Source organism: Perognathus longimembris, chromosome 22, assembly GCF_023159225.1.
Source record: "Perognathus longimembris pacificus isolate PPM17 chromosome 22, ASM2315922v1, whole genome shotgun sequence".
Taxonomy (NCBI): Eukaryota; Metazoa; Chordata; class Mammalia; order Rodentia; family Heteromyidae; genus Perognathus; species Perognathus longimembris.
Genome location: NC_063182.1, coordinates 33341128 through 33360323, shown reverse-complemented (window position 1 = coordinate 33360323; position 19196 = coordinate 33341128). Strand labels below are relative to the sequence as shown.

General features: G+C 43.3%; 1 protein-coding gene across 2 annotated transcripts in view; it reads left to right on the top strand.

Annotated features, from left to right (window-relative positions):
- The window catches only part of Efna5 (ephrin A5), a 273718-nt gene extending 256279 nt beyond the window's left edge, over positions 1–17439 (top strand). Inside the window, exons 3-5 of one of the 2 annotated variants that reach the window (XM_048331332.1) lie at positions 10856–10921; positions 11333–11413; positions 16987–17439. In XM_048331332.1, coding sequence (XP_048187289.1) covers positions 10856–10921; positions 11333–11413; positions 16987–17108 — 269 coding nt within the window. In that variant the 3' untranslated portion in view covers positions 17109–17439. The remainder of the gene's footprint in view (positions 1–10855; positions 10922–11332; positions 11414–16986) is intronic. The other variant, XM_048331333.1, reaches the window with a different exon arrangement.
- The last annotated feature ends 1757 nt before the right edge of the window (positions 17440–19196 follow it).

Here is a 19196-nt window from a genome sequence, read left to right as displayed (position 1 = left end):
TGACCTTAAAAAATGTTGTATGTTCTTTTATCCTTTCAAAATATATCCTCTATCCTTTAAAAATATTTCAGTTGCCTGACTTTAATGTTCTTCAACTATATGTAAACCTAAGATTACACTCTGTCACAAGACTGAATCTATTTTTTCATTATATATTTTAAGATGGTGTCTCATGTCTAACTTGTTACTCAAATCAGCCAAAGTTGTCTGCTGCTCTTGAAGTCCAAAAGTTCCATATTCGCAGGTTCTATTTCTTATATAAGAAATCCTAGTTCTCTGGTTCTGGTTCTTTTCAAATGTCTACAATTAGTCTTTAAATTCTGCTATGGCTGAAAGGTATATATTCCTTCACACAGTTCTAGGGGTTAGAGTTTCACATACTATCTGTGGCCCCTTAACTTACTAAGTGATGCTTCTTAATCACTAGAGGACTTTATCCAGGCTGGCTTCACCCTTACCTGTGATCCTCATTAATGTTTGCTGCTGTTGTGTAATCATCAAGAAGCCCATGGTCACTGGGATTTTAGCTTAATCTTGCCTTTATTCTCCTGCTTCCAGGAGAGTCCTGCAACTTCTATCCAGGCCATCGTTTGTTTAGATTCGACATGTCTTTGGCTTAAAAGGGTACCCGCTTAGCTCCACTTTTCATGTGTTGAAACCACACACTTTCAGATATTAAAATGCTACCTCCTTGAGTTCTAATGTAGCTTTAGGTGACAGTTAGATCCTAGTTTCCAAGGTCATCCCATAAGAAAGAGCCTGTGCTAAAGAAAGAGAAGCTCTCCAGGAAAAAGGGCTTGCTTTTTTTTCTTCTTCTTAATTTATTTGGCATGTTCTTTCCGTCCAGAGTTGTGGTTCAAGGCTGGTCAACAAATCACTTTGCACTAGCCAGATTTTTCTTCCGTTCATTCTCATTCTTCAGATGTTTATTGAATTCCTGTTATAAACAAAGCAACGGAGTCTATAGATGCGAGAACCTGCATGGCTCCTGTCCTGTGGAATTGCATCTGTTGTAACAGAGAAAAGATGTAATAGCCAGTTCTAAAGAAAACAGCAGGGGGGGTGGTGTTATGAGGAAGATAGAAACAGATGCTGTAGGCAGCCAGAAGGAGGTTATTCCTTTGGAGAAAGGGAACATATCTCAAGAGCCAAGAAGGAACTGAGATGTTGAGAGGCAAAGGAAAGGTCATATGAGTTAAGGAAGCAGACTCTCCAGGAGGTTCTGGGAGTTAATATTCTTGAGACGATTAGTGTGTATTGGAGGAGGAAAAAGACTGGGAGAGACTCTAAAGAAGGAAATCACGCTTGGGGCCAGATTAGGAAAGCCCCTAGCTGGTATGCTGTACGGTGATGGACAGAAATGCACAGCTATGAGCTTTACAGGGGGTTGGTCTTACTCAGAGCGATCAGAATAAACTAGAATTTAGTCACTGAGATTGGCTTTGATTTTACTCACTCTGTCAATATAGAACCCCCATCAAGGAAAGCTCTTTTTGTGTGTGTGAAATAAAGTGTGCAATTTGGGCTCCTAAACAACCCTCTCTTTGCTAAAACTTCACCTTTCAAAGAGAAAACACTGATTTGTTCAGACATCTAGAGTTTCATTAGGAACCTGTAGCCCAAACCAATGTATACTCTGCCTAGACGGCAACGTTCCTGGCACTCATGGTGGATAGGAGAGAGAACATGATCTACTGATTAAGGAAAAAGCACTAGATGAATCATTGAACTGCATTAATATTTAGCCAAAGACAAGAATATTAAGGAGGAAAATGGCAGCAGTTTCTACAACTCCAGCAGCTTATCCATGGAAGGGTTAGGGCACGCTATAGTATCTGTATGGAGCACTGATCACCAGATCTTTGGTGTTAACGTGGTGTATGAGTGAAACTATACAGGTGTAAAGGTCATCTCAATGCCAGCCTGGTTGCTTCTCTGTCGAATTGGTACCTTCATTTTTGGTTTCACATTCATGTAATGTAATAGTGTGCTCACATCTTAAAATGGATTGAACAAGAACAACTCCTAAATCTTCACGTGAGTTTTGAAAGCAAGAATCATCCTATACCTTTCTAATTTTCTTCCCAGCCCCAGTCTAAAACCTCATGTCATGTAGACACTCAGAATCTTCACTTGCCTTTGTCCTCACCTGGGCCCTGGCTTTAAAAAGTCCCTATGCAGAGGGTTGGATGAATCTGCACCTAAAAATATCAGACCGTAGTGAAATAATACTCTAGATCTGTAGAGATCTATCACCTGAAATTCTAAGTGCACTGTAAAGTTTTATAGCCTCTTTAAAGCATGTGATAAACTTTGGGACTCCCAGGGAAACCGAGGCAATAGCAGATTAGGTGGCTGGCCCAAAGCCACAAAATAAATCGGAGCAGGTGAATGAAGAAGTAAGTTTAGAACATCTTTCCACAAGGACTGAGCCATGTACCTTGTGAGGACCACACCAAGGAGCTGAAGATGAAATGGAGCTTCTTTGAACTGTAGTAACTTGGTGAGTTATCAATCATTTATTGTCATGCTGCATTAGCACTATCTAGTAACAATCATTTCTGTGAATGCAGAAAATGAGTAAGGCCCTGGAGATCTTTGTATTCACTGATGTTAGCTAAGAATCACCCTAATAGCATACCACAAACCACAGCACAAGAAGCCTGTAAATAAGATGTGTGTGTGTGTGTGTGTGTGTGTGTGTGCGTGTGTGCGTATGCTCTTCCTTGTGTAGGTTGTAGGAATTCCCTTCCCTGAGATTTTATTTTTGTTATTACCTTTACTTTTGTCTCCCAGCTAAAGAATAATCTTTGCTTATTTGTTTTCACAAACGAATACCTATCTGTTAAAGCAAGTTGGATAAAAATTACAAAAACAAGAAGGAAAAAAAAATAACCTTTGACCTTAAAGGCCTTGTCAGTCTCTTAAATAGTGTGGCTTCAGGCAAGGTCATGTGTCAGAGAATAATTTCAGCACGGTTGATAATAGGAAATTTCTTCTTTCAAACTGTTTCAAGATGTTCAGTGATTTTTAAAAATCTAGCAATATAATGATTTAGTTAAGCTTTAAAATAATGGAAATTCTACCCCAATTTTTTATTTTTTTTTCCCCCCCTGTGGCTAAAAATGTTGACTGGATAGTCTCATTCACTGAAGGAAAGAAAGTCTAGATCCACATACTGAGAGTTATTTCAGTTGTCATAAATTTTTCTTAGGAAAAAAGTTGGAGGTGCTTCTTTTTCTCTTAATGCACTGAGGTTTGAACCCAGGGCCTCGTGTGTACCAGAGAGGCTCCCTACCACTTGAGCCCCATGCAGTCATTTCTCTCTGCGGTTGTGTTTCTGAATAGAGATTCAGTGTATGCTGGCCAGTCTGGACTGTGATCCTCTTATTCACACTCTCCACAAAGCTAGCTGGGAGGACAGGCTCAGGCCACTACACCCAGCTTTTATTCTTCTGAAATCCCTTCCCCCCTGCCCCCAGCCTGGAACCATGATTCTTTTGGCCTCTATCTCTCAAGTAATAAAGATTACAAGCCTGAACCACCAAGCCAGAGTTGGAAGTACTTTCTTTATTTAAAAAAACAACAACACGGGGCTGGGGATATGGCCTAGTGGCAAGAGTGCCTGCCTCGTATACATGAGGCCCTAGGTTCGATTCCCCAGCACCACATATGCAGAAAACGGCCAGAAGTGGCGCTGTGGCTCAAATGGCACAGTGCTATCCTTGAGCAAAAAGGAAGCCAGGGACAGTGCTCAGGCCCTGAGTCCAAGGCCCAGGACTGGCCAAAAAACACACACACACACACACACACACACACATACACACGCATAAGTTATAAAAAGAGGATTTGTTAGGATACATATAGGTATAATAGAGTTTGATCAAATTCACCCTTCTTAGGCGGTTCCTATCCCCTTTTTAACAGTTTTTGGTGGGTTTCATTGTGCTATTTTTGTGCATACATATAAGGTATTTCACATTCACCCTCCTCTGCTCCTCTTCTTAGAGCTGGAAATGCTTCTTATATTTACAAAAAGAATTCTCCAGGTTATGTTTTCAGTTATGTCTCCACAGATATCAAAGTATATGGAACAATTTTATGCAGATGCTTCTTCAGTAGAAACAGCTTTATTGTCTCAGAGCTTTAAAAGCAAGTAAAAGTTTGCTCGTACTTCAGATGAATGTGTGTAGAAGCGCGATTAGGTTCTCGTGGTTTCTGGAAATCAGTGCAAAGAAACTTGTCTTCAGCCATTTCTTTAGGTTGCTAAGGAAAAGTAATGGATCTACTGAGACCTATCTGTTGGAATTTAACTAATGCTTACGTTAGCATTTTCAGCGAGCACATCGCCTAAGGTGTAGAGAGATCAGGGCTGGAGCCCTGAGTGCTTTCGGTGGTTCTCGCCTCGCCCTCCACTTCCAATCTCTCCTTTGTCTGAAGTTGTCCAGCTGGGACTTATTTTACCTCCTTTTCCTTGAACTTTCCTCAATTATACTTCCTGTTACAGTCCCCCGGTGTTGAAATCAAGTTTGAGCTCAGGGAGTTTTTTTTCTTGTCCCACTCTTCTTGCTATGTTGTAGGAAACTCATCCCTCTCACCTTTCTAGATTTTATATGAGAAACATCCCCAGAGCCATATCAAAGAATCTCATACTTACACGGCATTCTTAATATCTCCAGGCCCCCATACTTAGTAACTTCCTTTTCCTTTTTTTTTTTTTTTAATATCTGGGGCCTTGACCTTCACCTGTCAGTGATTTAAGTCTTGAGACGCCGCAGCTGCAGGAGGTGAAATGTGTTGGCAAATTAGGCAGCTCCTGTGGTTGCTCTCAGGATGTGAGCTCCTGAAACCATGAAGTCAGGGCATGAGCCAGAAAATAACACATGTGACTTTTGGGCTGCGGGTGTTCAGGGTACTTGCCTAGCGTGCACAAGGCCCTAGATTCAGTTCGAGTGCCATTGTGGGGGAGTGTGTGTGTGTGTCTTTCAAGTCTCAATAGGAAGAATAGATGGCATGAACTATCCTCACTGGCAATTATGTTCTCAATATTAAAATGAATTCTTTTGGTGCCTAAAAAAAAAAAAAAAGCGGAATGGAAGGCAGATAGCTGGGTGGAAATTGGTGCTGTGGTATTCTAAGACAAGGCCTAAGTTTTATTGTTAGAATTTCTCTGAGAGTCTGGTAAATATTTTCTGAGAAATCCATATGGCTTTGGTTAATCTCCATACTTTTCCCAACACTTCTCTTCCCCACCCTTCACCCATAAATACGAAATGCATTTTTATTGATTCATTAAATTCCGGGAGACATTTCCAGTATGACTTGGTATTTAAATTGGCTTTACTTTTCCCACATTTGTTGCAGAAGAATACTAATACTTAATTCTTCCTTCCTCTGCTTGATTTGCATATATTTGTGTTGTATGTTAACCTGAACAAAAAACCTACAGGAGGAAAAAAACTGCCCTGCTAACAACTAATGGCCTATCTTTTCACTTGCTCAAATTGAGAAATTGTGCCTGTAGCAAACATAATAGGAAATGCATTTTTAATGCACACACACATGCTCATTCCTTTAAAAAGAAAGCAGCTGACTGTTCTTAAAAATAAATTTTCCCAAAGTATCCAGATTGACATGGGACATGGAAAAAGACAAGGATTAATAAGATTAGACAGAAATGTTAAAGTTTACTAATGAGTATGGAATTGAGCCTGAAAATATAAAATTAATAGAAGAGTCTTGCCCCTCTCCTGCCAAACTTTTGGCTCTTTGGGAAGAATGGTACTTTGTTAGGGAACTCCCGGGTTGCTTTAAATTACATGATGTTTTTATTTAAGCGGAAAGCTCTATATGATCGTTGGTAGGAGCTCTTGGATGGTAAGAAAAACCTGAAGTTTTCTAAAACCCTTTCGTTTCAGGTGCTTTGAGCACTCTCCTAAGCATTTTTCTTCATACTTGACGGAATACATTCCCTTTTGTTTTCAGTACACCATTGGTATCAGAACTCGTGGAGGTTCGCTCAGCAATTGGGAGTTAAAGGGGAGAAACCACGCTAATTGCAAGGAACAGCACAGGTTGACTACATTAGGAAAAAACAAACTTAAGTTGCATGAGCAGGAAAATGAAAAACAGTCCTTACATTCTGGAGTGAGAACAAATAGATGTGTCTCGTTGTCGTTCTCCAGCATCGTTTTCTAATTACCGCTCTTCAAGGTGCATTTTCGGTGGACTTGGAACGGTAGCCCGGCGTGGAAAGGCGTAGGGGTTGAGGCTGCAGAATCGAGGCGTGTGTGTTCTGCAGCAGCAAGGGACTAACTGCCGTGATCAGAGAGCGGCCAAGGTGCTCGCGTCTCACGCCCCCTTGCACAGGTTTATTCTAGACCGCGTTGCGTCGGGTAGCTCTGGGTTAACACGGCGTTGCACCTGCTGTGGCTAGAACACCAGGATGATTTCAGGGCTCCTGTGCAGCGGGAACTCAGATCCACTCACTGGATCTTTTGCACCCCTCCCGCTCATCTCTCCCTCGGCTCAGCTGGGAAAGATTTGCTTTCGAGTCTACGGACTTGACTGTCAGCCATCTTCCGGGCCTTGCGAGGTTTGCTGTTGTTGTTTTCGGCGTTTGTTTTTTTTTTTTCCCCCCTCCTAAGACAACAGTTTCTTCCACGCTTCTGGGCTAGAAGACTCTCCCTGGGTGGCTTGCTGCATGTTTCTCTTGATGGAGAAGTTCATAGTAGGCTTCATGCATGAAAAAGAACATTAGGAAGAAGGAAGTGACAGACTTGTGTCACGTAATTAGAAAGGTAACACCCACAGCTTTCCCTGTGTCCTAGTCATTAAAAGCAAGGTACTAAATCCAGCCGCTCTCCAGGGCTGGAGATTCCAGAAGGGAGGCAGGGAATCACATACCTGCAGACAGGGAGTCTTTGGGAACCATGACAGAGCTGCCTACTGGTGTGATGCCCGGATGTTCCTCCTGTGTCGGACTAATGCGCGTATGGATATCACATACATTGGCAATGCTACATACAACATTCATAAGCACTAATTTGGGAGGCCCTGTTGGCTTAGTGTTCAGACAAGTTCATCTGTGCCCTGTAGTTCAAGACTGGGCTTTCAGAAATAGATGACATTACAGCTTCTATCTGAGATCAGAACTGCATGAAGACAAGGTGCCCTCGTGGCCTTATTATAGGCATGGTGTCCCAAGTAAGAGAGACAGAGAGCTACAGACAAGCTTTGCTTTCATTATATCTTGCCAGGTTTGGGTCAGTGCTTTGCAGCTCATTATGGAGAAAGGACCCTATGGATTGATTTATAAAGTTGTTATTCAGATAATCGAATGGGAAATTTTCCTTGTTTTAATGGACTCCATGTCTAGACTGCCAAGTTCTTGACTCAAAATGTACTTTTTTAGCAGTAAAGTGAATAAAGGAATGTGAATTTGGATTTGTGGTAGCTGTTTAAAGTAATTCTCATTTTAATTGAAATTTTTGATTAGACAGTCATGTATCTTTATAGGAAAAGTTCAGGTCTATATTTTCTTCATCTATTACAGGTAAATACTTCTAATTAGTTGCCAGTGCTCTGATGTAGGAAATTTCGGGATGAAATGTTCTAATTATTTTATTCTAGTTGCTATTGATTGTCTTCTGGAAAAATCAGTGAAGTCTCTGATGAAAGTCTGTCAGATTAACTTTCGTTGACATGCTACTTGAGACAGAGCCACAGCTCACTCCCTGTTCAACGTGTTCCGGCTCTTCATGTGACCCTCGGTTATACACAGCCCACTCTGGGCTCCCGAAGATGTGGTTCATGTTTATGTCCCAGCTGGAATAGGTACAACACAAGGGCAGGAGCAGTATCTACATAAAGATGCTAGCATGCAAAAGGAATTTTTAAATTATTTGAAATAATGGATGAAGCTAACGCAATATATAACACGTGTTGATGGCTACCCATTTTCAGTGTTCACTGTTAATTTGGTAAAGTAGCACCAAGAAATTGTATAGGTATATAATCAAGTTGTGCATGGTCTTTGAGGTAAGATAATGTTGATCATTACACAGTGATGTTTTTCTAGAGTCAAAGACATGAATCTTACTTTTACCCCTCCCCATCCTAAAGCCCGGTTTTTATTCCCTCACTTGCTCCTAAGTGATCTTGAGACGTTTTTTCCTTTCTAAATTTACTTGTGGGAATATTACAGGCTCCAATTCTTCTGCTATTTCACGTTTTAAATACTCACTCTTCTGCCTTTTGGTTACTTGAGATAAGTAAAACCCCTTTTTGTTACCTTATATCTTCAGATATTATAGGCGATAAACCATCTGTATTTTAAGTAGTATAAATGCATCACACATCTGTCAACCATGGGCTTTGGAGTGAAGAAACCTTGAACTTAATTAACAAAAGGTAAAGCCAAACACTTATTTTTAAAAAAAAACTTGCATAAGAATTCTAATTTTGTTGCTGTATGCATTTTTGAAATTATTTTATTTTTGTTTTTCAATCTAAGAACCCAAGCTACACTGACCTGGCAAAGGTCACCTGTTTTGGCTGCTGAGGTTAGGAGTTTACTCTGTGTGCTCAAGCCAGAGATTATTACAAAGTTAACTCACTCACTATAGTCTGTACCTGCACACACATAAATAATCTTTGCTCATATATTTTCCTAAGGATTCAAGTCCAACAAGTTCGCCAGGCCTTAAATCACCTTATCCTCTTTAAGGTTTTTGGGGGAAGGTTGATGGGGAAGACTGGTCTTTAATTTATATATGAATGCCTATGATATTTTAAATTCACTGATGAATGAGCCATCCCTTAATTTAGGCTATTGCCCCTTGTGAGTATGTAAGATAATTCTCTAGGTTTTATCCTGATTTTTTTTTTTTTTTTTGCCAGAGAGCTCATCATTTTCTGCTGTTTGGTTATTCCAATATGGCACACAATAATTTTTATGTGCTGGATTTATTTCTCTCTAGTAGAATCTGAAAGACCTGCACTAAATCCTCAAAACAATTAAAAGATTTGATCATGCTTTGAGCCTACTTAGCCGGCAATATCATGTGTAAAGTCGGTGATTTGCATGTGTCAAATCAAGTTCAGGAGCTTGAAGCGAGTTCATTTCAGCTCAGAAACCCACAGAACAGCAGTGCACATAGCCACGTGTCACTTTTCCCTACTACCTCTCATGAATAAGGCATGCGCTTTTGCAAGAACCCCTGGTTTTCCTAATGAATTGGAGTCACCTACGTGTGCTGTGTTTGTGACATTCACATTTGCAGTTGGGGTCCATAGGAAGGACACCATTTCCTGGCTCAAACCACAGAGTACAAATATTGTGCCCTAAATAACACACTAGTTACTCTAAATGTCAGTAGAGGGAGTGTTTCTGACTTTGATTTAATGAAAGCCTACAGCAAAGCCAGCTGTTAGCACTTCTTAACTGCTTGTCAGAAGGACCAAGGAGAGATGAGGAGGGCGAAAAACACCCTTTCTCTATACTTTTGTCTTAAAATTTAAAGAGATGCAACAGGTGTTGAGGAATGACCCGGGGGTCCTTTACTGCTTGAAGTCTCTCAGGTGGTGAATTTCCGCGTTCTCCTCAGAACTCAGATGGCTTTGCAGATCTGTAGTTACTGAAGGGAGCTCGTGTCAAATTACTTGGGAGTTTGAGTCTTGAATCCACTCACTTGCAAAGTAAGCATATTTGATTTTCAGGTCCCCATGAACGCTAATAGAAAACTTAAAAATAAAAGGGAGGGAATGCACAACAAATGCTAGTCTTCTGTCACTTTGGGTCTTACCAAACTAATTTGAAGCCATGTGTGTTTTGATTGATGTCATCTGCTTTTTCTGAACAAAAAAAGAAAACCACTTGAAGCAAGCTCAAGGGAGGCAAATATGCCACATTGGTTCCTGTCATTTTTGTCATTGCTAGAGTGCAGTTGTAAACACGTGTGGTTGCTAAGGGTCTTACCACCCTCGGAAATCCCGTTGACATTGTGCTTGAATACTGGGAGGAGGTAATCTTTCAGACATAGGGCAAGTTTACAATCTTATTATCTTGAAGAGGAGAAGAAAGTTTCTTCCTCATGATTTATAACTTGAAACATGTTGTCATGTTTTGGTAAGCCCACTTTATTAATTCCATCCTTCTCTGTGGCAAATTATTTTTTTTTAAGTATCGTTGAAACATAGTACTTTCAATAGCATATTATGCTTCTAATGACATGATGGTGGGTTGCTGGGCTCGGGTGTAGTCATATAGAAAGTGGAGCCAAGTTCTGAGTCAGTCCTGTAATTGAATTACCTACAGAGCACTGACAGACAAGCTTTCAAGATGGACAAAGCTTGCTTTCCCCAGTAGGAACCTGTCATGTTTAAGTCTGCCTTGTAACTCTCTGTTACTGGTCTTGGCCGGCACTCTCGCTGTGGGCCCGTGGTGTACCCCTTTTCCTGCAGTCTAGGAGGGGCCGCTCATAAAGAAAAAGAGCTCGAGCATTATCCTCTTGCTTTAGAGAAAATTGATAACAGATCATGTTAAATTGGAATGCCTTTGAAATAAAAGTCCAAAGTGTTTTGTTTTATTCACAGATGACCCACATTCTTGCATGATTCTTTCTTTGTTGTATTTTTTAAAAAGGAGAAGCTAGGGATATGACAGTGATTCTTTCTATAGCCCTGTTAGATGGATCTGGACAACAGTATTTGTTTTAACTGCATACAAGAATTAAAGTATGTTCCCATTGTTCATGAAAGAGCGGATTGTAGACATTTGTAAGCGAGAACAAAGAATAATGGGTTGTTGTTCTCTCCTTTCTCTTGCCCTTTCTCTTCTTTACCTTATCCACAGCCTCTGCCATCCCAGATAACGGAAGAAGGTCCTGCCTAAAGCTCAAAGTCTTTGTGAGACCAACAAGTAAGTTCACGCGAATGAGCCTCCAGGGCCCATTCATTCCCCAGGCATGCTTGATCATGTGGTGTGGTTCACAGCGGTAAAACTTTTTTTTTTTTAATGTTAAATCTTGTGTGGTATATGTTTTGTATATCAACATCCATGCTTTAGTTTTCATCATATTTTTCTCATCATTCTTCATGATGCTTTTATTTTATTTAAGTACACAGCAGTTGCTAACTTGTTGTTTCTTAGGCTGTTGTACGTGCACAGCAGAAGGGAACAATACTGGCATTTGGATACATGCCATTGATTGTCGAACAATCTCTGCATAAGTAAAAGAAAAAAAATAGAGAGAAAGAAAAAAAAGAAAGGACGGGAGTATAAGGGTGTCTTCACTAACATATTTGGCTGTTATCTCTATTTTTGTTATAGATAGCTGTATGAAAACTATAGGTGTTCATGATCGTGTTTTCGATGTTAACGACAAAGTAGAAAATTCATTAGAACCAGCAGGTTAGTATGCGTAGAGAATCTCTTTTAACCAATGCCTCTATCTCTCTGGAGCTTCAGTTCTTTTTTTCCTTTCTTCCTCTCTGCATGTTTGCATGGTAGAGTTGCTCTGCTCTGGCCCACGCTAGCAATGCTAATAGTACTTATACTCTGTGTCATTCCTCCCGTATTTTCATGTAATGCATGGTAGATAAAATCCCCATTTTTTTTTGTTTTGGATTTGGGTTGCATCTAATACAGTATCCTAACACAGAAGCCCTATCTGAATGTTGAAATCTCACCCCCTTTTCCCACATCCTGAGAGCATGCTGGTGTCACGGTGATGGAGAAAGGGACAGCTTTCCTATGAGGCAGAAAACATTTCTAATAGACATACTTACAAAATTTCCTTTTAATCATTATATCCAAATCTCTGGATAAAAGAAGACTATGCACAAAATAGCAACTAATTCAATGCATTTAGTTTCTCTAGAAATTCATATGCATCATGTAACTCATCTAAAAAAAGAACTTCACATTTTTTCACTATCATTCGTGCTGTTGTCAATAGCAATTGGTTTGGAGAAATATACTTATATTGTCACCACCTTGAGGACGAAGGCAAAATAAGGGGCGGGGGGTTCTTTGTTATTTTGTTTGATGTGCTGGTACTAGGGCTTGAACTCAGGGCCTTGTGCACTCATTGGACTCTTTTGCTCAAGGCTTGTGCTCTACCACTTGAGCCACGCCTCCATTTCCAGGTTTGGGGTGGCTTTTTGTTTGCTTTTGTTTCGTTTTGTAGTTTCATTGGAGGTAAGAGTCTCATGGACTTTTCTGCCCAGGCTGGTTTGAACCTTGATTTTTAAACATCCGTCCACTGAGTCGCCAGGATTACAGGCGTGACCCATCAGTGCTCAGCCACATTACATTTTAAGGATAAATTATTTATTTGTTTTACTGACTTTCTACATTCAAACTTTCCCATCGCTGTGAAAATAACATCCCCGATAGTACTCTTAAAATCTAAACGTTTACATTTGTGGCATGTGGGGAGATAACGCCTACCTATAAAACGTAGCCCTTGGATTATAAAGCCAGTCTGGTCGTTGAGTGCAACGAGACGGGATAGCAGTGCACCTCCCCATCCAGGGTGCTCTCTTTTTCTCCCCCCCTCCTCCAGCTCTTTACCCACTCTCCAAGATGACCATCTGAAAGCTTAAGGGATATAAAATTCACTTTCTTTCCACAAAGAGATTTGAGCTCTTGGATGTAAGTGAAGATTTACACACACACACACACACACACACACACACACACGGCCTTTTTTTGTTCTGGTCTTTTTCTTAATGTTTCTAGAAATTAAAGGGTTTCGAGGTCCACTTTATCCTCAGAGTATTGTTATAGGGATAAGGTAGTCAGTATGCCTTAGGGAAACCTATCCTACATAACGTCAGTGCCTCCGGACATACAATAGCTTCCAGTTGTAGCTGACAGGAAGACATAGGGTGGTTTCCCCTCCCCCTCATACACCACCCCAAACCTTCTTGTTTTCCTATACCAGGCTTTTCACCCAGAGTGCAACTGAGAGGTGTGCACAACCAGCTTCCCTTGCTCCCTAGAGATCGGTTAGGCACTTTGCAAAGTTGCCGGGACGGAGTGCTGACGCAGAGACGTTTTAATGTTGTCCTGGAAATCTGGAAGCATTGCTGTGACTTTTTAAGGGACCGGACTCTTCACAAGCGTGAAGTTGTGGCCACCATAGTAGCCCCAAGCTCAATGGGAACTCTCGGAAAGCTCCCCGAGTCTCAGGTCTTCCTCCTGTGGCCGCGAACTCTCACCCCCGCCACTCAGCTAGTTGCACACATCCACGTTTAGCATTCCTATCTCTTGGCCTCCATTCCAATATCAGTATACAGGTAATATTCCTGTACTGTTCCTACAGGGACAAACGGTCAGAAAGAAGACGTAACTTTCTTGGCTTTGTTAATAAGTCATAAGTTGAATGACCAGTTAAGTGGGGCTGCAGTTCTTGAATTAACGTTTTTCAAAATATGTTCAACATCTCTCCCCCATGGCCTTTATTTCCATCCACTGCTTATGTAGAGGGCAGGAGGCTATTTCGAAATAGAAGAGACTATATGTTTTTCTCTAGCAATGGAGAGGAACACTGTTCTGCTATTAAAATTACCTTCGAATTCAACTAATGATAAAATGCAGAATCGGGATCCTAGGATCCTTTCACACACGAGCACATTTCAAAATCTTTCAGGAAACAAGGCCTTTTTCACAGAGCATTTGAAGTTCACACTGCCCCACACTCTATAGAAATATACGTGGTGGAGGCACACACGATACAGCACAGTTACCGCGTGTACCTACGTGTGTGCACATGTTGGCTCTTTGAGTACTCATAACTATACTTGAAAGCTTTCTGATGAGCACCTTCACTCCAAAAGTGAGACAGAGTTGAGCTACAGTCCGTGGAAGTTTGCCTAGGACACCACATTAGTACTTCAGCTTCTTCCTTAGGAAGTTCAGTCTCATCTGAAGCCCTCTCCCACACTGTGGACTGGTTGAGGTGCCATTCCTTCTCTCTTAACCAGCTCTGTGTAGACACAGGCGTTAGGAATCCAGCCAGTCTGGAAAGCCCCCGCTGCATGTTTTCGGCAATGTGTACTAATTCACCTGTCTCTGGAATGTATTTGTCTTTTTTGTTTGCTTGCACGTTCTGCCTGCCGGTTTCCTATCATCAGGGATGCAGGATGATCTCAGGGCAGACGTATGTCACATTGCAAAGTCCACACGAGTTCTAGTGCTGTCGAAGTTAACCACTGAATCTCCATGTGGTGGAATCCTACAACCAGGAGACAAAACTTGGTTTTGGATTTCTTTCAAGTCATGTTCACTCATACGAGTTTCACGGATTCTCTCGTTGTCAGCTCTAGCTTCCATTGGGATGGATTTTGCTTAGGAATTCATCCTTAGAATTCTGGAATTGCTCAGACTCACCTGAACAAATGCCTCCTTCTCACATCGCTCTTGGGATAGGGGGGCATAGAATCCCACCACCCTTGAGGCCCTGTTGGAATCAAACAATGCTTTGTAGAATCCTGATGGAGAAAGAATGCAAGGTTTCAGGACCAAGGGAAGCATTATGGTGCCTCAATAGAATAGATTTTCTGCTTTGGGGGAAAAGGTACGGAAGGGCTGATTCCAAAGCTTGTCATGACTGAGTGGACGGGAAGCTGCATGTTAGCCTCATGCTTTCAGTGGATGAAAAACAGAAGCCTCCCTTCCGTCTTGCACCAAGTGGGCCCGCACTGAGCCCTTGTCAGGGACAGGAAGCAGAGAAGCAGCTCCCCTCGTGCTGATACTGAGTACCTGGGTTAGCTTGAGCAGCACACTTCCAAGCAACACCAGGAGAGAGTTAGTGTACTGTGCTATTAAGAATAAAGCAGAGAAGGACCCAATAGGTGATGTCATTTCAGGTGTATAAATATAAGTGATGTTTCCCAATGAACTCTGGAATCCTCTGGGTTTATGGTTCTTTCATAATTAAGCCTGAAGTGCTCCATTGTTTTGATTGACACCATATTGGTGCTCTTAAGAATGTGATTTGGATTTTAATTTCAGAGCTGCTAAGGTCCTTTACTTCTGCCTCCTATTAACTGCAGATTTAATTACTACATCGCTGAGGCTGAAAAGAGCAGGGGAAAGATAAGGGTCTGCAGGTACTCGGCTACATTGTGCAGGTCTCCCATCTTTTCTGCGCATCACTCACCTGCTCTTTCTCGCTTCCTAACTTTTCAAGTCTCCTGACCTAAACCCGCTGCCAGGAGGTTTGCTGGCATTCAGGAAGGGGGAGCGTATTAGACGAAGGGAGGCAGCAGATTCTCTATCGGGACCTTTGAAAATGGTAGCAGCCCTCCAGCTCAGAAGACGGGATGCTGAGAAACATTTTTCATAGCGCACAGGGGGAAGACACAGGATTCCTATCGGAAGTGGGGGCTGTGAGCCTCAAAGTAGGTCACGTTAGGACTAGTGATAGGGAATGTGACTCTACCCTGTAACCAAAAAACACACCACACTTACTGGGATGATTCCTAGGAAAGTCTACATGAGTTTAAAGCAATGAGAGCCAGGCTGAAGCCGCGCAGCCCAGCTACTCAGGAGGCAGATAGCAGGAGGATGCCGTTCGTTCCGGCTCGGCCAGAGGGAACACACCGTGAGCCATCTCATCCCACAAGGAGATCAGGAGCGCTAGGGCGTATTTTTCATCTTAGCGACACAAGGGACATAGGCAGGAGGAACCAGATCTGAAGCCAGCCCTGGGCAAAATGGCAAGATCCCATCCCCAAAAATAACTAAAGCAAAAAGCTCAATGTGTGGCTCAAGAGCTAGACTATCTGATTGGCAAGCGTGCCGTCCCGAGTTCAAACCCCACCACATCAAAATAAATCAAGCATATAGGTAATGGATAATTAATCCCGTAAGAGGCCCACGCTGGGTCACCGGGGGATATTTAGAGATTATCTTTCGAGGTCCACCTGAGAGCAGCAACCATGAGAGTCTCACCTTGATAGTTCTCTCCGATTGGCCATCGCGTGAGCCCAGATGACAGTGGCGCTCACAGAGGAAGTGCGTGCGATGCGGAAGTGAAATCCGCACCCCGGTTCACTCGCGGGTTCTCAGGCCCCGTTCAGAGGTCGTGTCACCTGCAAGCACGAGCTAGGTCGGGGGGCAGGGAGATCGTGGGCCTCACTGGGGAGGGAATCGCGGGCGTGGGCCACTGAGGACTGCCCAGTTTCCATTCCCCAGTGAGGCCTGCTAATCACGGAGGCGATCCGGAGTCGAGGCAGCCTCGCAGAACATTTTATAGCTAAATAAAAGAAGCTTAGCTCACTTAATCCACTTTATTGGGAGGAAAAATTTGCATCCACAGTGATCATTTATATGCCAAGCTTCAGCCTGATAAAAATAAGAATAGTCAAGTTCAAGTAATTTAATCCTGAAGATACAGGGCTTATAATGAAAATAGCACCATAATTGATTCCTAATTGTAGGCAAACTAAGTGGCTATGTTTTTTTTTTTAAATTGTATAGTTGATTTATATATACAGTTAACTTATATATAGCTTATTTAAAATAAAACTGTTTTGACAATTCATTTTCCATGTTGGAAAATACGCCCAGGCCTAAAGCAGACCAGCCATCCTACGCTAGTCCTATGAAATGGATGAAAAAAAAAATGAGTTCATCCCTGCTGGTGAATTACTAATGTGCCCATATTACTGCCCCGACCTAACTCCTTCTAGCATGTTCCTTCCCTGTGACCTCTCCAGGGGGGTGCAGCGTGAGTCTGACCACTGACACGCAACCGTCACTCCCTCCTGTGGTCAAGATGACCGTGTAGGCACAACGTTCTCCCCCTTGCATTTGAAGGGGCCGTGTTAATACTGGGGAGACAGCCCCCCCCCCCCGTGTGCTGTGAGTCCTGGGCGGTGACGCAGGCGCTCTGCAGAGGGTGGTGGGTCTGCCGCTCGCCGGTCACGAGGACGTGGCGTCTCACCGGCCCCGTGTGCTTTCTGTTTGCACAGATGACACCGTCCACGAGTCAGCCGAGCCATCCCGCGGGGAGAACGCGGCCCAGACGCCCCGGATTCCCAGCCGCCTCTTGGCCATCCTCCTGTTCTTCCTGGCAATGCTGTTGACGTTATAGCACAGCCTCCTCCCTTCACCTGGCGCGGGGAGCCTGGGGTCTCGCAACACCAGAGATCCGCCCGACGGCTCGTCCAGCGACGGATTGGTTATTGGGTTTTTGGCAGATGTCAGATTTTTGTTTTTGATTTGTTTTCTTTCAGCCTGAGTTCTCAGCAACCCCTCGGAGGGAGGGGGTAGTGGCTGCACGAGATGATGCCGCCTCCTTGACCCCCCCCACACCCCCACCCCTAGCCCTGACCTTTGACTTTTCTCACCCCTCCCAAATCCAATGGACTCCAGATGCGAATGCCAAATGGCCGTGGTGGCAGCGGTGGTTCCCGGGCTGGGCGCGCTCCTCTAGAGCTCCCCTCCGTGGGGACTCTGCGCCCCGAGCACGGACGGGAAGGTCAGTGGCAGACGGGGCCGGCCACAGCCGGCCGGCAGGGTTGCGCCCTCCTCCACGATATCGATGCCTTTCCATTCAGGAGCGCGACGCGATCACGCCGAGCACCGTGTCACCACGTCAGGTCCGGAGGGGAGGTGTGCGGAACAGACCCGAGGTGACACTCTTTCCTCTAGGAGAGTCTAAACGAACAGGCTTCTGAAAGGTTGAGACACTGGTTTTATGTTTATTTTATTTTCTGTTTTTTAATATGACTGTCCGAAAGCATTCTTGACAGCGAAACGTGTGATCTGCAAAAGAAGCCTTGTTATTTCTGTTTTTCCCAGGAGGCAAGTAGGGTGCAGGCCTGCGAGCCCAGAGCAGGTGTAGAGTGGAGGGCCCTCTGCGTTTGGGGGTGGGGTGGGGGGGGATGGATGAGTGCCTCTATCTCGTTAGTGGCTGGGCAGTGCACACCAGATGATTCGTTTCCTTTGAATCCAGATCACCATGGTGCTACAGTTTTTTTTTGTTCTTCTTAGGAATTCCAAGAGGCATTTTTAGGAATAAAGTGACCTTCCCCGAGGCTGACGAGCCAGGGTCGCCGAGTCCAGAGCGGAAGCGCTTTGGCGGCTCCCCTGGGGGGACAGACAGCAGGTGCCCGGGGGAGGATGCCGGGAGACAGAGGAGAAGCGATGTGGCTTTGCTGGAGCTCCACCGTGCCGTGGCCTTTCCCGTCCTCCCACCCCCCTGCCCACGTTTGCTCCACACTTAGGATCGCAGGGGACTTGGGTGCTAACCCCTGTCACCCCGAGAGTCAGTCAGCGCCACTTGGGAGGGCTAAAGGGAAATTTGGAATAAACAAAAAAAAACTTCCAAGCTTTGGAAGAAACCAAATTCAAGTGTTGATCTTTATCTTCTTTCCCTTTCTGACACAGCCTGAAGCGTAGGGGGAAACGTGTGTTTATCTGTGGGAGATAAACAAGATGGAGTCCCAAAGACTTTAACAAAATATTTTTTTAAAAAAATCCACTAGAATAGAAAATACATTATTTAGATATACTTTATGCTGAGAGTGAGTATATATGCTTGTCCTATTTAAACTTGTGAGAAAAAAAGTGGTATCCCTCGATACATTTAGAACTCGGGTGGGGAGGGGCTATCTTGTTTCATTGTAGGGTGGGGCAGGAGAAGAAACACGAGGTGACCCTGTGTAAGGAATCGTAGCGTGGCCAACAGGAAGTATTTCCAGTTGACGACAGGAAGTGCAGGCCTTGGGGTTTCTGCCAGTTAGTCTCTCATGAACTTGAGCATCCAAAGCCTAGGGGAAAACCTGTGGGAAAGTGTCAGAACCGAGGAAGCAAAAGCGGTCTTCGCCTTTTCCATTTCTATTGCAGGAGGACAATAGAAACCATGCCTTTCAAAACGAGTCAACACATGCAACGATCATGTACAATGTGAAAAATTGAAAGCATTCCAACACCAATAAGGGGTTTTATATATTCGTTTTTTTAAAAAAATATATATATGTAAACAAAAAAATATGAAAGGGGGATCATAGGATGGACAGACTTCCTACATGGGAATTTGCTTGGAATGGTGCGTAGTCTCGAGTTCGAGGAATATGTGAGTGAAAGGCGGCTGTCCATGCACTGCACCCGGGCGAGTTACACACATGTTGAAGTCTAATCTGGTCTTAGCTGATACATCTGGAGTGGACCTGACTGC